General features: G+C 35.0%; 1 protein-coding gene and 1 long non-coding RNA gene across 19 annotated transcripts in view; one reads left to right on the top strand and one right to left on the bottom strand.

Moving 5' to 3' along the window:
• ptpn20 (protein tyrosine phosphatase non-receptor type 20) overlaps positions 1-26,362 on the bottom strand; it is a 74,498-nt gene that overhangs the window by 22,642 nt on the left and 25,494 nt on the right. For 5 of the 17 annotated variants that reach the window (XR_012388783.1, XR_012388780.1, XR_012388782.1 and 2 more), the window contains 18 exons: positions 25,358-25,532; positions 22,929-23,134; positions 22,200-22,295; positions 21,704-22,125; positions 18,878-19,178; positions 17,353-17,523; positions 17,050-17,224; positions 14,472-14,682; positions 14,328-14,365; positions 10,346-10,429; positions 9,819-9,883; positions 7,369-7,530; positions 6,459-6,633; positions 4,112-4,173; positions 3,793-3,866; positions 3,122-3,371; positions 1,788-1,933; positions 1,245-1,335 (listed from right to left, as the gene is read on the bottom strand). Coding sequence is in view for 10 of the 17 variants with exons in the window: in XM_073920136.1 (XP_073776237.1) it covers positions 1,245-1,335; positions 1,788-1,933; positions 3,122-3,270; positions 3,793-3,866; positions 4,112-4,173; positions 6,459-6,633; positions 7,369-7,530; positions 9,819-9,883; positions 10,346-10,429; positions 14,328-14,365; positions 14,472-14,682; positions 17,050-17,224; positions 17,353-17,523; positions 18,878-19,178; positions 21,704-22,125; positions 22,200-22,295; positions 22,929-23,134; positions 25,358-25,532 (2,803 nt within the window). In the remaining 7 variants the exon portion in view is untranslated. Of the gene's footprint in view, positions 1-1,244; positions 1,336-1,787; positions 1,934-3,121; positions 3,372-3,792; positions 3,867-4,111; positions 4,174-6,458; positions 6,634-7,368; positions 7,531-9,818; positions 9,884-10,041; positions 10,318-10,345; positions 10,430-14,327; positions 14,366-14,471; positions 14,683-17,049; positions 17,225-17,352; positions 17,524-18,877; positions 19,179-21,703; positions 22,126-22,199; positions 22,296-22,928; positions 23,135-25,357; positions 25,533-26,362 lie in introns of those variants that run through there. The other 12 variants (XM_073920136.1, XM_009307421.5, XM_002664188.8 and 9 more) reach the window with 4 other exon arrangements.
• Positions 10,276-24,947, top strand: LOC141377022 (uncharacterized). 2 transcript variants are annotated; one of them, XR_012388790.1, is made up of 6 exons: positions 10,276-10,391; positions 12,497-12,616; positions 13,210-13,339; positions 18,858-19,096; positions 20,481-20,528; positions 21,927-24,947. It is a non-coding gene; the product is annotated as an uncharacterized lncRNA (long non-coding RNA). The 2 variants fall into 2 exon arrangements; XR_012388789.1 differs by lacking the exon at positions 13,210-13,339.

Genomic DNA, 26,362 nt, shown 5'->3' with positions numbered 1-26,362 from the left:
TGAAGACTGTTATGATATTTATGATTTGTTAAACCCAAGCTCATTCTGAAAATGTAGTTTCTGGAGACCACGAAATACGTCCCGGGAGTTTCTTTTAAGCGAACGCTACGGGGCGGTATGAAGCTGTTCGCTTTCTTGCTTACCGGCTGACCGATTACCTCCGTGTGGAGGGCTTTCCCGCCGCAATCAGTTTGTCCAGTCAGCTCATCATGTGCGTCGACGGACTTCAGATGCAAAGAGGAGGAGTTGACCACAGTGATCGGGTTCGATTCCGGGGAAGAGCAGTTCCAGAAATCAGGTAAGACAAAAACAGAATCCAAAAAAATAAAGTGAACGAGTTCATAACAGGGTGAGAAGGTGGTGAAATCCAAAAACGTGGTGAAAAAAACAGATGAGGGATTTTCTTTACTAGATGGCTTTTCTAAATTGTTGCTCGGGTTTAGGGAAGTGAGCGGGTGGGCGGGTCAATCGGTAAAACTGGTTGGGTTTAGGGAAGGAAGCGGATGGGTCAGCCGATTGGCCGGTCGCGCAGTCAATCATTCAGTCAGTCAGACACCGGCCTCTGGTGGGTTGACGCGAGAACAACGTGGGCATGAACGGCACTCACGAGAGACATTCGAGATACGAAAAAGCGCACACATCGGCCTCTTGTGGATTCGCAAAAACAAAAACTGCAAAAATACGTACCTCCCGGGACGTATTTCGCGGTCTCCAGAAATGTCCACGGGACTACATTTTCAGAATGAGCCTGGGTTGAATATGTTATGATATAAAGTACTGATATTTAGAGTTTTGATTTATTTATTGAATTATTAATTTGACTAATTAGTCCTTTTTGACACAGAATCATCATCTGTATTGGCTTTACAGTGTTGCATAATATTTCACAAAAAAAAAATTGTTCATTGGACAATAGTCATTTAAATGTAATGAATTATTCTGTTTTGCTACAGTATAAAACTGTATACTGTGACTTTAAAATGATATACAGTAGGACAATGTTATTTAATTTACCATCAAAAACCAAGCTTGTATTCATTTTACAGTTAACATCTGCATTTTTTTTGTAAGACCTTCCTGGAATTTGTGTACAGTGTGTGGTCCATGTGGTTTCAGAATGGTGTGAAAAAGTACACCCAAAAATCTTTTTTATGAGAACTGAGGCTTACAAACTGTAAAACAGCAATAAAACTCCAAACTAAGGAGAGTTTTTGGTGGATTATGGGAGAAGCAGAGGGACTTACAAGGCAGGATTTCCCTGTATCTGTTCTTTTCCCGGTTTTCAGGTGCTTTTCCAACCAGGCAGTTGTCTGAAGGGTTTAAATGCTCCAAAGCCTATAAAAACAGCCATAGTATCATTAAATGTCAGACATTAAGTTACCTTCAAAACGATAAACCAAAATAATATTTCTGAAAACTATATATAGATGTGTCTGCTTCTATAAAACCATAACATTCAATATATTTAAAGGGCCAGTTCACACAGAATTAAAAATTATGTCATAATGTACTCGTTTCAAACACATTTAAGTTTTCTTTTGAATGCATTTTAATGAATGTTGGAAACTGGAAGCCATTAAGTTCCATTTCCCACCACTGTAGAATGGCTACATGTTATCAACATTCAACAAAATACCTTCAATCATGTTCAACAACAACAACAACAAAAATTCACTCATTCACTCAATTGAGGGTCAGTAAATGTGTTATTTGTGGGTAAACTATTGCTTTAAGTAATGTGCTATATGCTTTATATATACATTATACTGATGCTGACCAGAACTTACCATAAACTCTTTGACCAGATCTTGCTTTTCTAGCTGCTCGAGGGCCTGGATGAGGGCTTTGACCCTGGAGCCGGTGTACTGCCCATTCTTAGGAGGAGAAATCACTGCAAGACTGGAAAGCTCCTCTTCTGACACGATTGGCCGACCTGGATGTATTGCAGATTGTTTTAGTTTAGATGACATGATTGATCTTAACTGCATATATAGATGGATGGGTGGCTAGAATGGTGGAAAGGGTGATTTAAGTGACTTTGTAAGTAACTTTTTAATTTCAGTAACTTTGTCAGACATGCTGATTTAAATAGAAAAAGATCACATACAGTTCAACTATTTCTACATTTTACAGAAAATTGTTCAAAAAGGAGAAATATGGCTGTGGGAGCTACATAAATGACTTGTTGAGACTGGTTAAGCTAACAGAAAGACAAGCGTAACTCTGTTGTGACAGTAACAGTAACCACTCATAGGTCATTAACCACACCTGAGAGAGAACATCTCTGAATCCACAACAAATTGAAACTTGATGCAACAGGGTTACAGTAGCAGAGCACATTAGAGCCACTCCTTCAGCTGAGAACATCAATCAAGTCTACAGTTCACACGGACATGTGAAACTTGGAAAAAACTTGTCTGGTCTGACAAGTCTTGATTTCTGCTTCCATATTCATAAATTACTAATGGTCAGGTCAGAATTTAGCATTAAAAACAATTAAGCATGTATCCATCCTCGCCCTAATCAATCTAAATGAACCATCTGGTGAAATTGTAACCACATCGCAATATATATCACAGAAATACAAAATATGGTAATATCAGATTTTTCCAATATCCCAGCACTAATTCAAGTAAACAAATATTTGTAAAACTAATTTCCATGACTTTTCCAAAATTTTGTGGGTTTTTCTGTTTTTCCAAAACTTTTCCAGGCCTGGAAAATGCGATGTCAAAATTCCATGACTTTTCCAGGTTTTCCATGACCGTATGAACCCTGTTGGTACACTTTAATTTAAATACCAATTCCCACTATTAATATACTGGCTGTTCATTACTTCTTATAATTCTACATACCTAATTACCAATACCTAAAACTACTAACGTTACCCTACTAATTATTGATAATTAGTAGTTTATTGAACAACTTGAATAAAAGTTCACTATACTCAAATGACCTCCACAGCAAGGCATTTCTAGGTCCAACCTTGTAGGCCTAAGTTACTAAAGTAGCCAATGAGTGTGTACATTGTTAACTTCGTTTAATTATTACTAAGACTTTGAATTTATGTTAAAAAAACAGACACACAGACACACACAAAAGATAATGTAGTCTCATTTACCTGTCAGAGGTATAGTCTCTGGAGGCGAAGGCTGGGAAGCACAGTCGTCATCGTCACCATCTTCTTCCTCGTCACTGCTCCAGCCGTCCGACTGGCTGTGCTCTGTTTTCATGGCAGAATTTTCTAGATGCTGCTTCTGGGGGTCTGTCCTGAAGGGGGTACGGGGCAGGAATGAGCAGAGACCTTGACCACATTGCTACGTTCCGGGGCCTGTTATCATGCAAGGCTGATTTTCCTGCGATTTTTCCACCTAAAATGTAAAAAAGCTGCTAATTGCAAGTGCTGCGTACTATAACAAGTGCGGCACGCAGGCCAGCCTAACTAGGAGCCAAAGCTGTGATTATTATTGGGCCTGTATTTTATTAATGACTCTTTAGCGCCTCCCTGTGGCGGTTCCCTGTGAGAGCTAGGTTAAGAAAAAAACAAACACAAACAGAATAAAACAAAAACTTCAATGAAATTCAGTCCTCATGACTTATTTTCAGTTACGACATGTTATAAACGTATGAGTATTTGCTAGTTTTCATGTCTGACCAAGTGTCAGTTAATTCAGAGCATGCTACAAACTTTCAGGTGTCCTACTGTACAATCCTCCCTCAGCACTCGTAGTGATAAATGTTATACGGCAGAAGGATTAACAAAAAGTTAGGAAGATAATTAAAGACACTCACTTTTCTTGTAGCATGTCTGTGACTCCCAGAGACGGACAACACCTCTGACAGGTAGGTGTACAGTTTCGACTTTCCTACAGGCAAGAGACAGAAAGAAAAAGGAGAAAGAGAGAGAAAGAGGAGACATGTGATGAGTTAACATACTGTCATCTGAGTTTCCTCTGTAGGCGGTGCTTGCTAATTAATTTCATGGAGAAGCTCTTTAGGTGCTGGAACTTGTCACAGACATCTTCAAATCTGTAATTTACTAGATTGAGCCATCATCTCAGTGTAGTAATGTACACGCTCACATTTAGAAATGATAGTGAAAAACATATACCTGCTCACATTCAGGACAGTCTGAGTGGAAAGACACGTGATCTGGATGTGCTTCAGTTTGTGCTGTAAGAAAAGAAGCATCATCTCAGAAGGGGACGATGAAAACCTCAAAACTAAATATCTCGGTTTTTAACAAGAGCCACGTGTGTCGTTTTTTTTCAGTTTAAAAGACTGGCTAATATGAAAACTGAACAATATGATTAACTAGTTCATTTTCAAAATTATTTTAATTAGTTTATCAAATTTTTAAAATAATTTATTATAATTATTCACACTAAATATATTCCTAAATTGTTTTTTATATAATTTAATGATGACAAATGGTGAAAGATGTCAAGCATAGGCTACTGTTTAAATGTTTAAAGACGATTTGAAAAAAGTCATATGCTCACCATAAATATCAATAAATACATGAATTTATTTAATTAAACGGATTCATTTATTCAAATTTGTTTATATTTTACAAGTATTTTCTGTAATGGAAAATAGGTTTTCATCATCTTTAGGTTTCACGAACCTTCAGAAAAGATTATAATAAACACTCATTCATTCATTCATTTTCTTGTCCGCTTATTCCCTTTATTAATCCGGGGTCGCCACAGCGGAATGAACCGACAACTTATCCAGCAAGTTTTTACGCAGCGGATGCACTTCCAGCCGCAACCCATCTCTAGGAAACATCCACGCATATTTACACACACACTCAAACACTACGGACAATTTAGCCTACCCAATTCACCTGTGCCACTTGTCTTTGGACTGTGGGGGAAATCGGAGCACCTGGAGGAAACCCACGCGAACGTAGGGAGAACATGCAAACTCCACACAAAAACGCCAACTGAGCCGAGGCTCGAACCAGCGACCTTCTTGCTGTGAGGCGACAGCACTACCTACTACGCCACTGCTTCGCCCATAAACACTTATTATAATTGTAAGAGTGTTATTATAAGCGTGTTTTATTAATTATTTAAAACAGAAATTTTGTCAAACATTTATAGTCAATTTAATTCAGCTTAAGGATATGTGCTGAAAAAGTATTAAAGCATTTATTATTAAAAATAAATCTTTCTTTTCTTAAAGTTTTGAAAAGCACATATTTTGCATGAAAAATATTTCTTGAAAGTTTTGTTAAAATTTTAAAAACGGATCTAATCTAAACACTGATTTATCTATCGATAATGCTATTGTTCTATTTTCTATTTTTTGTCAATCCACTATTTATAAGGTATTGCTTTGAATAGCACTTCCTCCTGGTCCTTACTTATAAAAAGTGTTATGAGGAAGACATTATTAGATTAACTGCATTTTTAATTATATTTTATTAATGATTACAGAGCAGGTCGTATCAAGTTTGTTCTTAAAAACCTTACATATGTCCATTTGAGCAATCATTAAAGCTATATTTCATCTACTACTGACTCTAGTTCTCTAATCGGAACCCTGTGGGGGTTAGCAAGCATCGGTCCAGTGATTAATCCCTAATCATGACAAATGGTATCACATATAACAATGTTGAAATGATTTTAATTTGTTTATCAGATTTTTATGTATAACAATTAATCATAGTTAATCATCATCCTACAAATTACAATATCTAATTTAATGATGAAAAAATGTGAAATTAATATTTGTAACATACGCTACTGTTCAAATGTTTAGGGATCTAAATTGATGGATAAAATTTTATACACATTTTAAATATATTTTTTGTAATAGAAAATAGATAAAATAGAAAATTTTTTAAACTGCCATCATCTTTAGGTTTTACCTAAAATTATTGTAATAAACACTTATTATCATTGTAAATGTTATCAAGTATTTTGCAGCTTATTACAACTTGTGGAAAGTAATACATTTATTAAGGATTTCTAAATTAAGTTTATTTTTTCATTATTTTAAATAGAAATATTGTGAAACATTCATTGTCATTTTAATTCAACTAAAAGGATCTGTGCTGAAAAAGTATTAAAGTAAAAATTTCATAAAAAATTTATAAACTCATTAATAAATCCTTCTCTTATCAAACCTTTGAAAAGCATGTATTACAAATTTTTTTTAATTTAGAGTTTAGGTACAATGTAAAAACTGATCAAATCTAAATACTGGTTTATTATTATATATTGAGGATGCAACTGTTTATAACTATTGATACAATACACTATTTATAAGGTATTGCTTTTTATAGCACTTCGTCCTGGTACTTACTTATAAAAAGTGTTAGAAGAAACACATCATTAGATTGACTGCATCATTAATTATATTATATTTTAATGTTGCAGTCAATCTAATGTAATAGATGCCCCAGTACAGGAGGGATACCCGGAGCGGGTCGTATCAAGTTTGCTGACCTGCAGAATTCAGTGTGTTGAAATTCCCATGGGCCTCAGTGGGGTAGTTGGAAGCAGAGCAGGCGGACATGGGCAGGATGTCCCTACACACCGTCAGCTGAACCGTGCCCTCCGCCTTCCTCAAAATATCCACAACTTTACTATGGCTCAGTCCTGATACAATGATGCCATTAACCTGCACACACACACACAGCTCTGATGTAAAAATCTGTGTTTACTTGTTACTTGCTTGCATGTTCTGAACCTGATTATGTTTCATAACCTAACAAAGCATGTGCACATCTTGTAAACATGCCAACCTATTTTTACTTCATCAGAATAAGTTATGTCACAACTAGATTTTTGCCTTTTCCAACTTCACCTAGCAATGCAATGAAATGTTTTCTGTCATCATTATTGAAGTGTGGATTTGCGAATGTGACAGAACAGCAAACACTTAATGTTCCCCTAATATATGTTTTTGGTTCCTGTTTATTATTTTTTCAAGAACCAAAAACTGACTTTACGTCAACATTCTTTTTAGTTTGTTTGATAACCATGAAATAACAATCCCAGAACATTGTAGGGTGGTTATTTTAAAGAAAACACATCTATAGAGAACGTTCTCTCATGGTTACTCTTAAATTATTATTTGCAACCATAAAATTTGCGTTTCCGGGACGTTGAATATTGGTTATTTAAAAAACAATCTAAAAACAACATATACAGAATGCTTCCTATAGATTATCTTTAGTAAGATTAGAAATTTAAATATTCAGGGGAAAATATTCTGATGTAATAATAAAGTCTTGCATGTAAACCATGACAACGGGTTATTTCAGTTGATTTTTATAAGCTTGATTTGATTTAAGTTATCAGCATATTAGTTGTGCATGTAAATGTGTTAACTGAGCAAAAGATTGACACACACCTCCAGAAGGATGTCACCCACTCGAAGACGACCGTCCTGCTCAGCCACGCCCCCACAGCATATGTCCTTCACTCTCAGTGTGCTGCCGTTGACTCCGCCCACCAGTGCAAAGCCCAGCCCACCACGATCAGGCTTGGTGAACTCCACCTGCAGGATACAGCTCTACAGGAAGAGGGGCAGAGAAACTGGGATATTTAGGCAAACTAAACACTGAGGCCTTCTAAAGTACTGCACAGAAATCTTTATTGGATTTAGAATTAAAACATTAGTATAAAGTGATGGAAACTGATCCATTTGCTCAGGTTAGACAGATCAGTATTCAGGATGTGAGATTTTTTGGTTAGACATCACAATGTGGTTTGAATTGTTAACATTAGTGTTATAAGATTTACAAGTTAATAAATTCTGTAAAATGTTTTGTTTGTAGTTTATTTGTGAACAAAAATATAATGTCCAATAGTTTATAATAAATAATATTAACAAATTAGACCTTATTGTAAGGTGTTTTCAAAATTTTCACTGTAAAACGTTTCACTTGGTTACATTTATAAACTTAAGTTCACCAGCTGCCTTGAAAATGTGTCAACTCAACTTAGAGAGATTCTTTGTTTCAGCTTAAGATGTTGAGTTTTGTTGAATATTGTGAAACTCAACATCTTAAGCTGAAACAAAGAATCTCACTACGTTTATTTGACTCAATTTTTAAGGCAGTTGATGATAAACCCCTCACCAAAATGCTACTGTTCAATCACAAACTATGCAGATATACACATTGAAGTCCAAATTATTAGCCCTCATTTGAAATTTTCATTCTTTTGAAAATATTTCCCAAGTGTCGTTTAACAGAGAGAACTCATTTACTCATTACTTATAAGTCAATAACTCCTTTCTTATTTCTTTTGTCTTTGCCATGATAACAGTACATAATATTTAACTAGGTCAGCAGTTCCCAAATTTTTTAAGCCCTCGACCCTCAAAATAACAATTCCAGTTACTCACAACCCCCACTATTCTCGAAGGTGGTTATAAACATACAAACATTGCACACAATGTGCACAAACACCAATAGGAACTAAATACACATGAGCATATTAACAGCACAAAAAAGTGCAGCAGTCTAACAACCTTTTTTTTCTGTCATTATTAATTTGTTAAGGAGATTTTGATCATCCTCCATGTTCAGTTGTGGCCTTTTTTTAATGTATGTGAGTGTGTATAGGTGTCAAAGTTGAACATTATGCCATAAAATCAATCTGCTGCATCTGACAACATTGCTGTGTCATTAATATAACCAAAACAACCCAGGGGTTGCAATCCAATGGAAAAAAATGAAAGGCTGATGGCTTTTTTTTCCATGTTGTTTTTTAAATATGTAACCAAATAGTATTTTATCTTCTGTAGGTTATGGATGAAATATGGTAGTTCTAATAGTTTAATAATATGTTCAATGTCTCGCGACCCCCACTTAGGGAACCACTGGACTAGTTATTTTGCAGTAGTGCAATTTAAAGGCTCAACTAGGTTTATTAGGCAAGTAAGGTTAATTGATTAGGCAAGCAATTAGACAACAGTGTTTTAATGTTTAGCAAATGGAAAAAAAAGTATTTCTTAAGGAGGCTAATAATATTGACCTTAAAATGATTGTTCTTATATATATATATATATATATATATATATATATATATATATATATATATATATATATACATACATATATATATATATATATATATATATATATATATATATATATATATATATATATATATATATATATACATATACATATATATATATATATATATATATATATATATATATATATATATATATATATATATACATATACATATATATATATATATATATATATATATATATATATATATATAATATATATATATATATATATATATATATATATATATATATATATATATATATATATATATACATATATATATATACATACATACATATATATATATATATATATATATATATATATATTTACACACACACATATATATATATATATATATATATATATATATATATATATATATATATATATATATATATATATACATATATATATAATTGCAGCCAAACTAAAAGTAGTAAAACTTTCTCCCAAAGAAAAGACATTATGAAATACTGTGAAAATTGACCTCAAGTTGAATTAAATTTTTACAGTTCAGTCACAGTATAAATGGCAAACAGCACTTCATATAATTGTAGTGCATATAAACAAGCAACTGTTCTCCTTTTCCAGGAAAACTTTATCGTATCGCTTTCTGAATAGTTTAATATCAATGAATTATGAATTCAGTGCTGATGATAATTACACAAGTACTGTATTTAGAGGTGAAAGAAAGAGATTACAAAGCAAGGGTCACATTACAGTCCATGCCATCAGTCTGAAACAATACAGAGGGACAAACACATACCTCCTGCTCCGCTGTGACCGACAGCCTCTTCCTGAACAGCATGGCACTGTCAGCGACTGCTTTAACTGAAACACAAATAAAAAAGATTTCTATTTCAAAAACTGTAGACATCAAAGTCATCAGAAATAAATACAAATCAACCCAAGTATCACACCACATAATATTCTTCCAGCTAAAAATGAAAGCAAGTGCAAAGCGATGAAAAAACAATTCCTAAACTCACAAATGCCCCTCTCCTTTGCTGCCATACCAGCGGCAGGTGTGTTGATGCCACTAAAGGTAAGCTATGCCTGCTTTTTGAAGCTCTTTCGGACCTCCTGGCCAGCGGTTTCCTAGCAACCTGGATGCCCACTAGATGAGCTGGCCTTTATTTGTCAGACACAGCGAAAGCGCACTTTGATCGGCCAGAGGAGGCCATGTCCCTTGCTAATAATTAATCTTGCACCCGCTGCCCTCTGAGCAGGACATGCCATGTCTGTCAGTGCAGATCTACTGCCACAGAGACACAAGAAACCAAAGGGCTTTACCGTCTGCAAGAGCTGAATGCACGTCAGGTGACATGGGCTCCTCCAGGTGAGGGAAACCTTTCTTCTCTTTCCATTCAAACAAACCTAAAGAAAGGAAATGGTGAGGTATAAACTAAATTTGTTTTAAAATGATCAGTTATCCATTTTAAAATGATAATTTATCCCACAAGCAACTAAGTTTTAAATCACTCTTCTTTTAATGGTAGTTGATGGTCAGTAGACTAGATATTTTATTAGATTAGTAGTATATTGTTTTTTATAAGTATCTATATATTCAGTTAGGTATTTATATACCTAATGTGAATTAAACACCAGTGCGAGTATATGCTGCAAATTTAATCTCACTACAAGGATAAATAAACTTGACTTGACTAAACCAATTTTGTTGTCGTTGTTTTTTTTTTTTAACTATGTTATTTCAGAAATCTATCTGAAAACCATTACACATTTTAAATTGTGATTTTTTATGATATTGTTATTTAAATTAATATTAGAAATTCAAATAAATGTTTTAATAAATTGACAAGCATTTAGTAATGATTAAATTTCACTCACCGGCCACTTTATTAGGTACACCTGTCCAATACATTAAAATTATCGACAAACTTAATACATTTAGGCATGTAAACATGGTCAAGATGATCTTCGAACTGAGTATCAGAATGGGGAAGAAAAGTGATTTTAGTGACTTTGAACTTGGCATGGTTGTCGATGCCAGACTGGCTGGTCTAGGTATTTCAGAAACTGCTGATCTACTGGGATTTTCACAGACAATCATCTCTAGGGTTTAAAGAAAATGGTCCGAATAAGAGAAATATCCAGTGGGCAGCAATTCTGTGAGTGCAAATGCCTTGTTGATGCCAGAGGTTAAAGAAGAATGGCCAGACTGGTTCCGGCTGATAGACACGTCCTTTGAGATGGATGGGCTACAGCAGCAGAGAACCACACCAGGTGCCACTCCTGTCAGCTAAGAACAGGAAACTGAGGCTAATGAGGCTCACCAAAATTGGACAATAAAATATTGGAAAAACATTGCCTGGTCTGATGAGTCTTGAATTCTGCTGTGATATTCAGATGGTAGGGTCAGGATTTGGCGTCAACAGCATGAAAGCATGGCTCCATACTGGCTTGTATCAACGGTTTAGGCTGCTGGTGATGCTGTAATGATGTGGGAGATATTTTCTTAGCACTCTTTGGGCATCATGTAAATGCCAAAGCCTGAGTATTGTTGCTGACAATGTCCATCCCTTTATGACTACAGTGTTCCTATCTTCTGAGGACTACTTCCAGCAGGATAACGCACCATGTGCGAATCATCTCAGACTGGTTTCTTGAACATGACAATGAGTTCATTGTTCTCAAATGGCCTCCACAGTCACCAGATCTCAATAAAATAGAGCATATTTACGATGTGGTGGAACGGGAGATTCGCATCATGGATGTGCAGCTGACAAATCTGCAGCAACTGCGTGATGCTATCATGACAATATGGACCAAAATCTCTAAGGAATATTTCCAGTACCTTGTTGAATCTATGCCACGGAGGCATAAGGCAGTTCTGAAGGCAAAAGAGGGTCCAACCCAGTACTAGTGAGGTGTACCTAATAAAATGACTGGTGAGTGTATAATAATAATAATAATAATAATAATAATAATAATAATAATAATAATAATTGTTCTCCCTTAAGTTAGTTAGTTAATAATACTCTCCTAAGTTAGTTAGTTAGTGTCTTATGCAACAGCACAGCAATCACGTAAACAGGTTTCACACAGGCAAGCTCCAATAACATTTGAATGAGATTAATAGTTTGTTCTATTTGGTGTACATATCAGTGGAAAAATTGAGGTAGTCAAAATTTAAGATTACAATTACTGATTTAAATTCTCGAGTCTCACCTACATTAAAACTACTATTTTGAACTCAGCATACTTTACCTAATCTGAGCAAAATTGGTGCTAAGATACAAGCACATGCACCGCAATACAAAATCAAGAGAATCACATATTAGTCCTGACAGGCACAGTGGTTAAAGTACTCTAATAAAAGTTGACACTGAAAATGTGTCGATGTCCAGTGAAGCATGCAGTGAGAGCTCGGGCTGCTCCGGAGCACCACTTGAGCAGCTTTTCGTCTCATTTCTGTCACTTCAGACTAGGCTGAAACACGTCGATCACGACTGCCCTCTGCAGCTCAGCCGAAGCCTCCACGTGCCCAGAGCAAGAAAAAACACCCCACTGACTGCCAGAGCTGCCACCTTGCCCACGGGAAGGGTAAAGTCTATGTGTAACTCCACACTTCATAATAGAAGCACACAGTCTTAAAGTCAACTTATAAAAATAAATGTTGTGATCTGTTTTCATCTGGAATGAACATAACTTTTCTCATCAGTAATGGTCAACCAAGACTTATTATATTTCCAGCTACAGTGTTTCCACCTGATAATAACATGTTCATAAGCATTTATTGTAATCACGTGAGTTTAAGACTATTTATAATGTCATAAACTGAAGAAAATGATAAATTGAATTTATTAAATTTATTTAAGGTAAATTTCTTTGGGCTGAATTTAGGCAAACAAATTAGGTTGAACATTACTAAATTTAATTTGTTTGTTTAAATTCAACCCATATAAATTGTTTGCAACAATTGTTTTTCATTGTACATCACATTGACAGGATGACTCAGTGCTATACACAAGCAGAGTGCGAATTACAGGGGGTTTCAGTTCTTTAATACTGATAAATATTTCACTCTGATCTCTATTTTGAGTAATAAGGTTAATAATTTAAATATTTAATTAATTCATTTTCTTTTCATCTTAGTTCCTTTATTATATAGTTATATTTACTCAATTCACCTACAGCACGTCTTTGGACTTGTGGGGGAAACCGGAGCACCCGGAGGAAACCCACGCCAACACAGGGAGAACATGCAAACTCCACACAGAAATGCCAACTGACCCAGCCAAGGCTTGAACCAGCGACCTTTCTGCTGTGAGACCATTGTGCTACCCATTGCGCCACCGTGTTGCCCATTACTTTAAATAATAGATAATATAAATATTCATTTGACCACCCCTATAACGGTACAAACCATTGTGAATGCATAATCGTGCCAATCAGTTTATTCAAGAAAAAAGTCTGAAAGTGTCAGATTTAAAGCACCAATATAGACATCATGCTCACAAGACTTTGTTTTCTCGTAAGTAGGTGTTTATATTTACATTTAGCCTAAAAATAAAATAAAATTAGACACATAGTTTGTAGTTCAACCTACAGTAACATCTGAAATAGCTAATCAAAGAATACTGTAGGTCAGAATACACTAAATATCCCTCAAAACACTGAAAACGTAAATTCATTTTATTAATAAAATAGATGCAATTAAAATAAATACATAAATGACTGAAGCATGTATTACACAAACAAACCAAAACAGTTGACCCTCCTGATCGTCAATGTATAATTCACACACTGTACACAAGCACCATTAAATGATCAAACCTGTGTTACAGGGCTTATGATTGAGCAAAAAAGCAAGCCAATATGAAGGATCTGGATGTCAGTTGTGATTTTGACACCAATGCATGATTTGTATGTATATCTAGTCTTGGCATGGTTTCTTAGAGCTGTGTTTTTCAACCACGTTCCTGGAGGCCCACCAACACTACATGTTTTAGATGTCTGTTACACCTATTACAGGTCTTTCCGTCTCTGCTAATGAGCTAATCTGAATCAGGTGTGTTTGGTTTAGGAGACATGGAACATCTTGTGTTGCCTGTTCGTTTACACTATGATCTAATCCATTTTGGACTACCTCTGGAATTGGTTGAAATTGGATGAGCTCAAATTTGTTTACACCTGTACTTAACATCATCCACTTGGGACAGAAATGACAAAAATGCCATTGCAAAAATGCCAAATGCCTATCGTTTAACAAATTATAACAATAATTCAAGCAGATCTGCAAAATCAAACATACCGTTCCACTTATCTCTTGGTATGACTGGTTGATCATCTCTGGAAAAAAAGAATACAAAAAAAAATATTACCTCAACAAATGACAAAAGGAAACACTGAGGCATTTGTATAATTAATGCTGCTATTGATCATCCTCTAATCTCACCTCATGGCTTTGAATCTGACTTTGCGTGGGGAGCTCTCACACACTTTTACCGCATCCTCCAGCGTCATTCCCAGAGTGCATCTCCCACATATGTAAACAATCTTGTCATTGGGCTGAATGCTGCCCTCCTCACTAGCAGGAGAGCTCAGCACCACCTCCTGCACATAAATTCCTTGCCGTTTGCTTCCAATCCCTCCTGTTAGCTTAATACCTGCACAGACAAAAGCAAATCTGAGTTGTAAATGAAATACAAGAATTCTAGGAACTTCAAGCAAAACATTGTGAATGGGCCCCTTCAGTATATGCATAACTAAGGTTTAATTTGTTCTATCAGAACAATTTCACATACATGAGTTGAAACAGTAAGTAATATGATAAAAAAAGGGAAAAAATAAAATTAACAAGCACAAATGCAACATTTTGCCTATTTAAAGGGATAGTTCTTCCAAAATGTACTCACTATTTACTCCCTTAAACATTGGTTTTAAACCTTTATGACTATCTTTTTCTTTTAAACACTAAAAAAGATATTTTGAAGTAAGCCGAATACATGTAACCATTGACCTTTATAGTAGAAAAAAACAAAAGTTATTTTCAGCTTTCTTCAAAATAGTTTTGTGTTCAACAAATGAAAAAAATCAAGCAGGGGAAGTGTTACATCGTTCAAACAACGACTTAAATCTCGGCTGAACTACCATGGTATGATGCATCGTTTGGGAAAAGAACGATGTAGTGAAGAGTGATCCATCGTCCATGTTATTTATAACGTAAAAACGTCTATTATGATGCTTTAATTGGGGTCGAGTAACTTCTTTAAAGAAAAAAAAAACATAATTCTTATGCAAAATATAATGTTTTACACGCACACGCAAAAAATCCAATTTTAGTTTTGGTAAAAAAATGCCATATCAATTTAATATTAAGAAACATATAATAATCATTTTAATCTCATATATAAATCATATAAATTTTTAATGGTTGTGATTTACAGTAGGCTATTTATTAAGAAATAAAAAAATCCTACTTAATACTAATATATATATATATATATATATATATATATATATATATATATATATATATATATATATATATATATATATATATATATATATATATATATACATATATATATACATATATATATATACATATATATATATATTTTTTTTTTTTTTCGTATTAAGTAGGATCTTGTTTATTTATTTTAATCTTATTTTATTCCTTGTAAAAATCTACTTTTACAATCTGACACATTCAAACCACTGCATATGTCATATACAGTATAGATCCTTAATAAATAACCTACTATAAATTAAAGCCATTAACATATGCTAAATATTTTTGTTTTCACTTGGAGACATAATAATAGGTCACCTTAAGCTTTCGTCATGAGCCACAGCTGCATTCAAAATGGCATAAATGTTTTCAAAGTGCACTATGAAGGGAGCAGATGTTGGATGTTATTTAAATGTTGGAAGGTTTGAAAGGAATAGGCCATAGTAGGATACCGGGGAATAGAACACAGCCAGGAACTATGCTTCTAACTACAGCTCTAGAGGTGTAGCTGCAAGCAGACAAGTTTACGATGCAGTTTGCGAATGTTTGTTGGAACGATGGATTTGGTAAATGCCAAATCAACAAAATATTCAAAGACGCGACTTGCGACTTAACAATGGTTATCGAAAACGCATCCAAGGATTGGAACAAGTGAGTGATTAGTAAAATGATAACAGGATTTTCATTTTTTGGATGAACTATCCGTTTAAATAACATCTGCTATAAAATATTAGGCTGCTTTCTTTCCAAGGCGTACATTTTGACATACTTTAGTGTATCTGTTTGATAAATTCTATTTATAAACAGTAATGCTTTTTTAATTATCTTTAAAACATTATAATAATAGCTCAATTACAATAATTACCAATAATTTAGTAGATTGTATTTATAGTATGAAAATTACTTTATCCTTTGAATTTCAAGCTACATGAAATATGAGAAACAGTAAGCTTTGCATTAAAATAAAAATGAAGAAAAATAATAAGAAAAAATCTATCAATCTTCAAGTCTATCAGCAAATTTTACACATTACCTTTTTCTATTCATTTCTGTAATCATCATCTGGTAAAAATAGAGCCAGATATAGTCTTTCTCTAAAGAAGTTTCCCAGTTCGGTGACAATCTGGCACCAAATCATTAAAATCCTTTTTGCTTTTGTTTCTTGTCAAATACTCCACTCTGACTGACTATCATTGAATAAAATTAAGAAATAAATACATAATAAAACAAACAACATTTAAGTATACAACGACGCTTAAAGTAAACCTTTCCATATTTTGCTCCATCTTGGAATAAACACACAGAAAACTGCCTGGGGAACAGTGTCTTTTTCGCTGCTCAATACGCTTATTTTTTAAATGATCATATTAATGTTAAATCATCTTTGAGAGCAAGGGGCTTCCTGTTTGCCCTGTTTACAGTAGACTGGAACTGAGTCAGAAGATGGCAAGTTCCAGAACATTCAGTTTTCTACCGCTCTCTCTCTATTGAATTGGCTTGTTATCATGCATTTGCTCACCCAGTTGTCCAGATGGAGTCTTGGATATGATAATGTCCTGGAGGGTGTCAGGAGGTGGTGGAGGGAGCAGATTTTGCACAGCTCTGCCCAGCACCATGTGCAGTCTTTTGGAGGAGCACCTGAGGATGCTTATTGCCACGTCATCTGTCACGCTGGTCACATTATGACCATTCACCTAAAAATACAAAGAGAAAATGCTAATTCAGTCAGCTGGAACTGTTTACCGTCAGCCCCAATGACAATCAAAATGCAAATCCTCGGAAAGAGACAGTCATAACTGTGAATGTGTGGAAAAGGATGTACCATGATAAGCCTGTCTCCTGCCCTCAGTCTGCCATCTGCTTTGGCTGGATTATCCAGGACATCCTGGACATAATAGCAGTTGTCCAATTTACTCCTGGTTATTGTAAAACCGAAGCTTCCACACCAGGATTTGGTCAGTGAGACGGTCAGTTCAAACTCCTTAAACACATCCTGAAAGGTGACAAGAAAACATGTGCTTGTGAACAACATGGCTAAACTTGTTCACTAGCTAGACTAGTATTAATAATAAGGTTACACTCTTAATTTACATGGTCTGTTTTAGACTTTAATTTAATAGATCTTTATTTTGACAGTAAAACTGCTTCATCTTGCAGCCAATAAAGAGGTAGTAGACTGTCTAAATAATAGCTGTATGTTGATGGCTCTCCAACATGCATTTAAGTAGCTTTGTATGTACAAGTCAACTTTTTTTTACTAAATCTAACCTAACAGTCTACTAATACTGTATTAAAGGGGCTTTCAAACTTATAGATGCCACAGACCCCCAAATACCAACAACGGTTATCATTATTTTGGCTGTAAAATATTTAGTTTTTTTAGTACATTTTATATACACTAACTGGTCACTTTATTAGGTACACTTTACTAATATCAAGTTGAACCCCCTTTTTCCTTCAGAACTGCCTAAATCCTTCGAGGCATAGATTCAACAAGGTACTGAAAATATTTCTTAGAGATTTTGATCCATATTGACATGATAGCATTACGCAGTTGCTGCAGATTTGTCAGCCGCACATCTATGATGTAAACCTCTCATTCCACCACATCCCAAAAGTGCTTTATTGTATTGAGATCGGTTGACTGTGGAGGCCATTTGAGAACAGTGAACTCTTGTCATGTTCATGTTCCAGTCTGAGATGATTTGTGCTTTATGACATGGCGCGTTATCCTGCTGGAAGTAGCCGTCAGAAGAAGGGTACACTGTGGTCATAGATAGACATGGTCGTCAACAATCCTGAGGTAGGCTGTTGCATTTACATGATGCCCAATTAGTACTAATGGGCTGAAAGTGTGCCAGGAATGTGTGCCATATCTACATGCCTAAATGCATTGAGTTGAGTTGCTGCCATGTGATTGGCTAATTAGAAACTTACGTTAACGAGCAGTTGGACAGGTGTACCTAATAAAGTGGCCAGTGAGTGTACATTTGTTTATTTTTTTTTACATTTAGCATAATTTTATACATTTATTCATTTAACTCAAATTCTATTATAAATTTTAATCTAATAAAACCAATTTAGATAATTTCTTTGAATATTATTTAATTTTCTTTTTTTTTATAATTACAACTATTTCAATTGAATTTGTTTATTTTCTCCTAATGCCTGTTAAATTATTCGTTAATATTTTTATTTTTTATACTTAAATTTTTTTTTCTCTAAACAACCTCTTATAAAATCTACTTGCTCCAAAGTTAGATTAAAAAAAAAAACTAAGAGACAAATTAGGCATCTCTAATTAAAGAGTATTCCACATGTCTACAGGAAATACAATCAGGCTTCACCCTTCTGGGATCTTCATCATCCTCTTCGTCATCATCATCCCAGCCGTTGTTGCTGGGCTGGGCAGGAGGCTCTGCTGGAGATGCTGCTTGAATGGCCTGCTGGTATGTTGGAGGTGTGTTCAGCAGTGATGGAGAAAGTGCAGGCACAGGAGGAGGAGCTTCAGAGGAGACTGCAGTGCTGCCGCTCGGGGGAGATGGAGCCGTAGTGCTGATGGTCAGGTATTCTTCACCAGCAGTGACGGTCAGACCATTAGCTGTGAAACTTATCACGTTCTCTTCCACTCCTTCATCTTTCACGTGACTGTGAAGAGATAATGTGAAGTCATGTTTTTCCGTGCCAATGTATTTGAATAATTGATCATGACTATTTTTTGAATGAAGCAAAGAAAAAATCTTATAAAGCACATGCAAAAGGTGAAACAGGATTTTGTCGGTTATCTATTTACACATACAAAAAGTAGCTATGCAGCTTCTGAAATCTCTTTAGTACAAAATCCAACTCTTTATATAATAGCTCTTTATATACTCTTATATTTATACAGCTGCATATTAAACATTTAAATAATCTGACCATTTGCATCTCAATTGAAACACATCAAGGTTATAAATTTTTATTTCGTTTTGAGTGTTTGTTTTAACATACAGTTAGTATTAATTCGTTTTTAGAGATAGATTTACTATTTTTTTTATAGTTTATATATTTTGAAATTGCTTAGTTTTAGTTCAGTTTTTATTAGTTTCAGTATTAGTTTTAGGTTTTTTTTTTCTTGTAAATAAGGTTATTTGTTGGGAGCAAGATTCAAAATTATCAGAATATATAGTATAATACTCAATAACTCAACCAAAGATACATTTTTTGAAACATGTATTCAGAGGACACATGGACCCATCCTCAAAATCAAATACAGTCCACAAGATAGCAGGCCTAAGTACAATATGTGTGCAAGGCTGCTTCTGAAGTTAGATACACAGTATATGAAGTGCTGATCTTTGTGACAATTTTCCCATGTTTGGACTCAAAATACCAAAAATATGTAGTCAGCAATCCAAACTTCAGTCAGTTAAAACATCACCATGATCTGAAAAGTTTCTTACAATTATGTTTTGCAACCCAACTGAAGCATGATTCATTATGATTTTCTGTTATGAAATAAACTTAGGTTTCGTCAGCTCCTCTCATTTAAGCCCTTAAGTTGTTCAGTCACAGTTTAGTTCAGTCACAGCAGGCTGTCATGTACTGTTTGTTTTCGTTTCAGTTTTCATGCTGAATTGCGCAATATTATCGGTTCAACGCTTCTCAAATTTGGTCTCAGTGTACTATTCTAATAACTGAAGAACTCAGTATATATTGTTTTATTTCGAGTTAGAGCGGGTATTAGGCATGTAGAAAAGTGATTCAGTTCGATGGTGAACTAGTTCAACCGGTTCACTTAGAAGATTCGGTTTAAAAAAACTATTCGCTCACATTTGCGATCAATAAGACAGAAATAAAACCTATTATTGGGTACAAATGTGATAAATTAATCATTTTAGGTCCATGTTTAAGTCCATGTAACTTATTTAATGCTGTCGCCATCTTGTCTACTCGTTTTTTTAATCACAGAAGTAACAGTGAGGATAACTGGAGGAGGATCGGCTTGACAAAAATGAGGTACGTTTTGCTATAATTTTTTTGTTTTGTTTTAGCTAGTTTTTTATGTACACAATACCGTTTTAGTTAGTTCTAGTATTTAAAAAAAAAAAAAAAACTCTTGTTTTTATTGTTATTTTAGCTAATGAAAAGATTTAAAATTTTTGTTTTTTATTTTTTTAGTTCGTTTTTGTTAACTATAATAACCTTAAAACACATCACATCGCATCTATTGGTTTTGAATTTACATTACTGTTAAACGTAATCCATCAAAAATTATTTGATTTCACGAAAATATTTTTGTGAATAAACCTTTTAACATCGTAATTAATGAAAAAATATTTCTTGAACACCAAATCAGCATATATGAATATTATCCTAAGATTTATGTGACACTGAAGGTGGATTGATGACCGCTAAAATCAGCTTCATGTTAAAATATACTGTATTTAAAAATTGGAAATTTTAAACTAGTAATGTTTCATAATATTGTTTTTTTTTTACAATATTTACTACAGTATATCACATGAGTAGCAACCTTGAAAAAAACTCTTTAAAAAATGCTAAAATTAAAAAATCCTAACAAACCCAAATTTTACCCCTAATGGCCCCAAACTTTAAAGTTTTTAAAACACAAAGTGAATTAATCAAAACACAAGTTTAGAACGATTATGTTATATTGTACAATCAGTATAATAATAATAGTTAGCTTATTATTATAATTAATTTAATATTTTTTTACATTTAATATTTAATTTAACATAATTAAAATAGATCATACATTCATTCATTCATTTTCTTTTCGGCTTAGTCCCTTTATTAATCTGTGGTCGCCACAGTGGAATCAACCACCAACTTATCCAGCATATGTTTCACACAGTGAATGCCCTTCCAGCCGCAACCCATCACTGGGAAACCCATACACACTCATTTGCATACATACATATACTATGGACAATTTAGCCTACTCAATTCACCTGTACTGCATATCTTTTTGCTATGGGGGAAACCAGAGCACCCAGAGGAATCCCACACAAACGCAGGGAGAACATGCAAACTCCACACAGAAATGCCAACTGACCCAACCAAGGTTCAAACCAACAACCTTCTTGCTTTGAGGCAACAGCACTACCTACTGCGCCACTGAGTCACCCATTATTATAGATCATATTGCATCAAAATATTCCACCATTTACCTCGTACATGCTGAGACATGGTTGCTTCTAGAGACAGTTGGTTCGAGTGACTCTTGCTGATGGGCTTTAATTGCAGTTTTAGGTGCTGCTGGGGTTTGCACAGTGTTGGTTGTTGACGCTTTAAGAATGCCTGGTGTTGGAGGAGGAGTCGGAGGAGGAGGCGGGTCTTTCTTCTCATACTCCTCCACTAGAATGACATGAGGTTTTCTTTCTCCACCTTCAGCAGAAGATGGACGTGGAGGTAGAGGTGGAGGAATTGATTTATCTGTTTCCAGCAGCTCACTCTCCTGGGTTTCCTCAGGTGAAGCTTCTTTTTTAAGCCCCATCTCTATCGCCCGCCTCAAGAGGAGCTCACTGAAATCTGGAGCCACAGACCTCGCTTGTAGGTCGAGAGATCTGGATCTCAGTTCACGGTTTGGAACCTGTCAAAAAGGGATGTCAGTTTGAGACGTCAAATTTTAAAATTGTTTGCAAACATGAAGGAAGAGGATGTTACCAGAAAGGTCTCAATATCTGTATGCTCATCCTGTGAAGGTCTGCAGATTGACAGTCTGATCTCAGATGGAGATTTTTGGAGGAGATGCAGAACCTCCTGTGTGAAAAGAAAGTTGTACATTATAGTAAAGATATTTGGGGTTGTAAGATTGTTTTAAAATGAATTCTCTCATTTATTGCTCGGCTGCATTTATACAGTACAGCATTATGATTATAAACATTAGCCTTAAGTGTCATGTGTTCCTTCATAAGTCATTCTAATATGCTGAATATGTGCTTAAGATTCATTGGATGTTGTTGTCAATGTTAAAACCAGTTGTGCTGTTAAAACCAGTTGTGCTGTTCAAGACTAAACATTGCAGTTAAAAATCTGAAAAATTGGTCCTTATAATGTTTTTGGAAAGTCTAAACGAAAGAAAATAGAAAGAAAACATTAAAAATACACGTTTACTGTGGTTATGTATCACTTTATTCATTTGTGTTACTACAATATATATTTTAAAGGACATTTTTCTACCTATTCACAGTAATTTTAAATTTTAAATTAAGGAGCTTAAAAAGAGATGCCTAAAATCTCCTCTGTATAAAAAAGCTAACTAAAATTCTATCAAATACTGTATGTCAAACAAATGAGAACAAGAATTTTAAAATTAGAAGTAAATGCCTTTACATAATGCTTTATTTGGTTAGTTCAATTTCAGAATGCTGAATATAAATAATACATGCTTACCTCATAGGAAAGGCCTCTGACAGGTTCTCCATTGACAGCCAGGATTATGTCTCCCTCCTTCAGAAGGCCACAATCCCCTGCAGGATGACCAGAGGAAAGACTCTTGATCTGCACAATGTTTTCCTTTTCAGGACCCAACTCAGATACGAGAAAACTGAAGCCCAGGCCACTGAAACTCTTCTGCAACGTCACTTCCAGGATATTTTCTGATACAAATGCAGAGCAGAAAACAGATAAGGAAATCTGTAGTTTATTATAGGTACAAACTCACACACACAAAACATCTATGAACAGTTATAGGGATGGTTCATTAGAAAATGTAGTCTTTGTCTGTGTTACTCACCAAACAGGTGTGGCTTATGAATTAAATTATATCCTGTCCACTCTTTAATTTAAAGGGAATTATTGTGGACAGGGGCTGTTAACCTCCAAAATGACTAGATTTAAATTAGAGCTGTTGCATGAATCAGTTAATCTGGTTTACAAAGACACTCTGAATGATTTGTTTCTCAAATGGACAGATTACACTTTTTGACTCTGTGATCTGGTCCTAGCTGTTAACTCAGCGAGGGGTAAATTATCATTGAAAGATGAATTGAAATGCAAGCTCATAAAAATCTTTCTGTCTGTCTATCTGAACTTAAAAAGCGCATCCTGAAAGTATTCATAGCGTTACAGCCTCATTCAAAAATTTATTAAATTCATTTATTTCCTCAAAATTCTATACACAATACCCCATAACGACAATGTGAAAAAGGATTTTTTTAAATTGTTGCAAATTTATCAAAAATAAAAAACCCGAAAAATCTCATGTACAGAAGTATTCACAGCATTTGCTCAATACTTTGTTGATGCACCTTTATCAGCAATTACAGCCTCAAGTCTTTATGAAAATGATGCCAAAAGCTTGGCACACCTGTCTTTGGGAATTTTTGCCCATTCCTCTTTGCAGTAAATCTCAAGCTCTATCAGGTTGGATGGGAAGCGACAGTGTACAGCAATTTTCAGATCTCTCAAGAGATGTTTAGTAGGATTTAGGTCTGGGCTCTGGCTGGGCCACACAAGGACATTCACCGAGTTGTCGTGAAGCCACTCCATTGATATTTTGGTGGTGTGCTTTGGGTCATTGTCCTGCTGGAAGATGATCTGTCGCCCCAATCTGAGGTCAAGAGCACTATGAAGCAGGTTTTCATTTAGGATGTCTCTGTACATTGCTGCATTCATCTTTCCCTCTATCCTGACTAGTCTTCCAGTTCCTGTTGCTAAAGAACATCCCATAGCATGCTGCTGCATGGCATTCACTCCAAAGAGTTAAATTTTAGTCTCATCAGACAAGAGAATTTTGTTTCTTATGGTCTGGGAGTCCTTCAGATGCCTTTTGGCAAATTCCAGGTGGGGAGTGGCTTCCGTCTGGCCACTCTACGGTACATGCCTGATTAGTGGATTGCTGCACAGATGGTTGTCCTTCTTTAAGGTTTTCTTCTCTCCACATAAGAATGCTGGAGCTTAGACAGAGTGACCATCAAGTTATTGATCACCTCCCTGACCCAAAGGCCCTTCTCCCCGTTCACCCAGCTTAGATGGTCTAGGAAGAGTCCTGGTGGTGCCAAACATCTTCCACTTATGGATGATGGAGGCCGCTGTGCTCATTGGAACTTTCAGAGCAGCAGAAATTTTCACGTAATCTTCCCCAGACTTGTGCCTCGAGACAATCCTGTCTCTGAGATCTACATACAATTCCTTTGTCTTCATGCTTGGTTTGTGCTTTGACACACTGTACGTTATATATTTAGTTTTGATAAAAGAAAAAATACATACAGGATTAGATTATATATTTTTTTATCTTAAGGTTTTCATCTAACATTTTATTTTAAGTATATTGTGCTTGTCATGCTTTGTTGTCTTTTTTTCTATTTTGCTTTACGTAAATTGTTTATTTCTGTATTAATTTTATTCATTTTATATTTACTTCTGTTTGCTGTCAAAGCATTTCTAATGTTTAAATAAATTATCAGATGGATGATTTGCATTCTTTTTTAATACCTAAAAACCCCAACCCCACTAAATTCATCATTCACCTTTCTAAAATTGACTCTGTGTCCCACAGAAAGTTAGTCATCAGTTAGTAAAGTTAGTAAATCAGGTAAGTTGGGCATGGAATTAGGATGTGTAAATTGTTGTAAAACGTTAGGTGCACTGTCTCTTTAAAATGCACACCATTTTGCAAGCGAAATTGTGCGAATAAATGTCAGAATTGATGTAAGACATATGTATATGCACATAAAAACAAAATTCCTCTGGCTAAGATCTAAATTTGGCTGTGTCTTACTGAGCTGAGACTGTGGATCTGACAACTAGCACAGTGTAGCTGTCAGATTGAGTTGAAATGTTTTGTAGTGTTTTCTCCCCCTCTCTGATCCCCAGCTCACCATCTGACACAAATCTAAAGTCCTTGGTCCTGACAGACAAGGGCGTTTGTAGGGGCACGTCTCTCCTCAGGGGGGCACTGAGGGGTGAAGGAGATCTTCGTCTCTCCAATGTGGATGAGGCACTGGAAGTGTCCAGCACCACCGGAGGCTCTCGCTCCAGAACCAGACTCACCACCTGAAAACAACAACATCGTCATTAAAAGCTTCACATGCCTAATGAAACAATGCCTGTTACACTTATCTGCTTATTAAGTCTACACAGTTTCCAGATCCCAGATTCCCACAGAATTTCTGGAATATTATGGAATTTTAACAGGTCTATTCCAGACATTGAATCTCAGGGAATGTGACATTCTTTGGTCATGGATAATCAGTGATGTTTGTTTGTCATTTTAAATTTTACTTTCCAATTATCACCATGTAAAAAAGGCTGGGTTTCACACAATCTATTTGTGTTGGGACAACGTGAAGAGATTAAGTTAACTTTTAGTTTTTGTATATTTAATAGCATTGTAACATACAGTAAAACAATATAAGTTTTCCCGTTGTTTCAGTTCATTTTAAATATGTAGTTTGAAACAGTAAACAATTTTTGAGAGCATGATGTAATTATTCTATAACTTTTTGGTTATAGTTGGTCTTTTTCAGAGTCATTTTTTATTTTCTTACTTGTCAACTGGCAGTCACTTGGCTGAAATCTTGTGGAGCCTGAAGCTTAACGAATCACACTGGTCATACAGGGATTTCAAATGAATCATTATTTAATGTCTTAATCAATGTTGTATTAATGTTATAGGCTAACTGAAAAGATTGACCAAGTCCTTGGAATAAAAAAAAACACTTCAATCTTACTTTCAGTTCAGCTTTGTTTCAGGTTTTAAAACAGAGCTCAAAACATACAGTTGACGTCAAAATTATTAGCCCTCCTGTGATTTTTTTCTTTTTCAAATGTTTCTCAAATTATGTTTAACAGAGCAAGGAATTTGTCACAGTATTTGCTATAAT

This window comes from Danio rerio, chromosome 13 (assembly GCF_049306965.1).
Source record: "Danio rerio strain Tuebingen ecotype United States chromosome 13, GRCz12tu, whole genome shotgun sequence".
Classification (NCBI taxonomy): domain Eukaryota; kingdom Metazoa; phylum Chordata; class Actinopteri; order Cypriniformes; family Danionidae; genus Danio; species Danio rerio.
The sequence above is the reverse complement of the archived record's forward strand: the minus strand, read 5'-3'. Positions and strand labels throughout refer to the sequence as shown.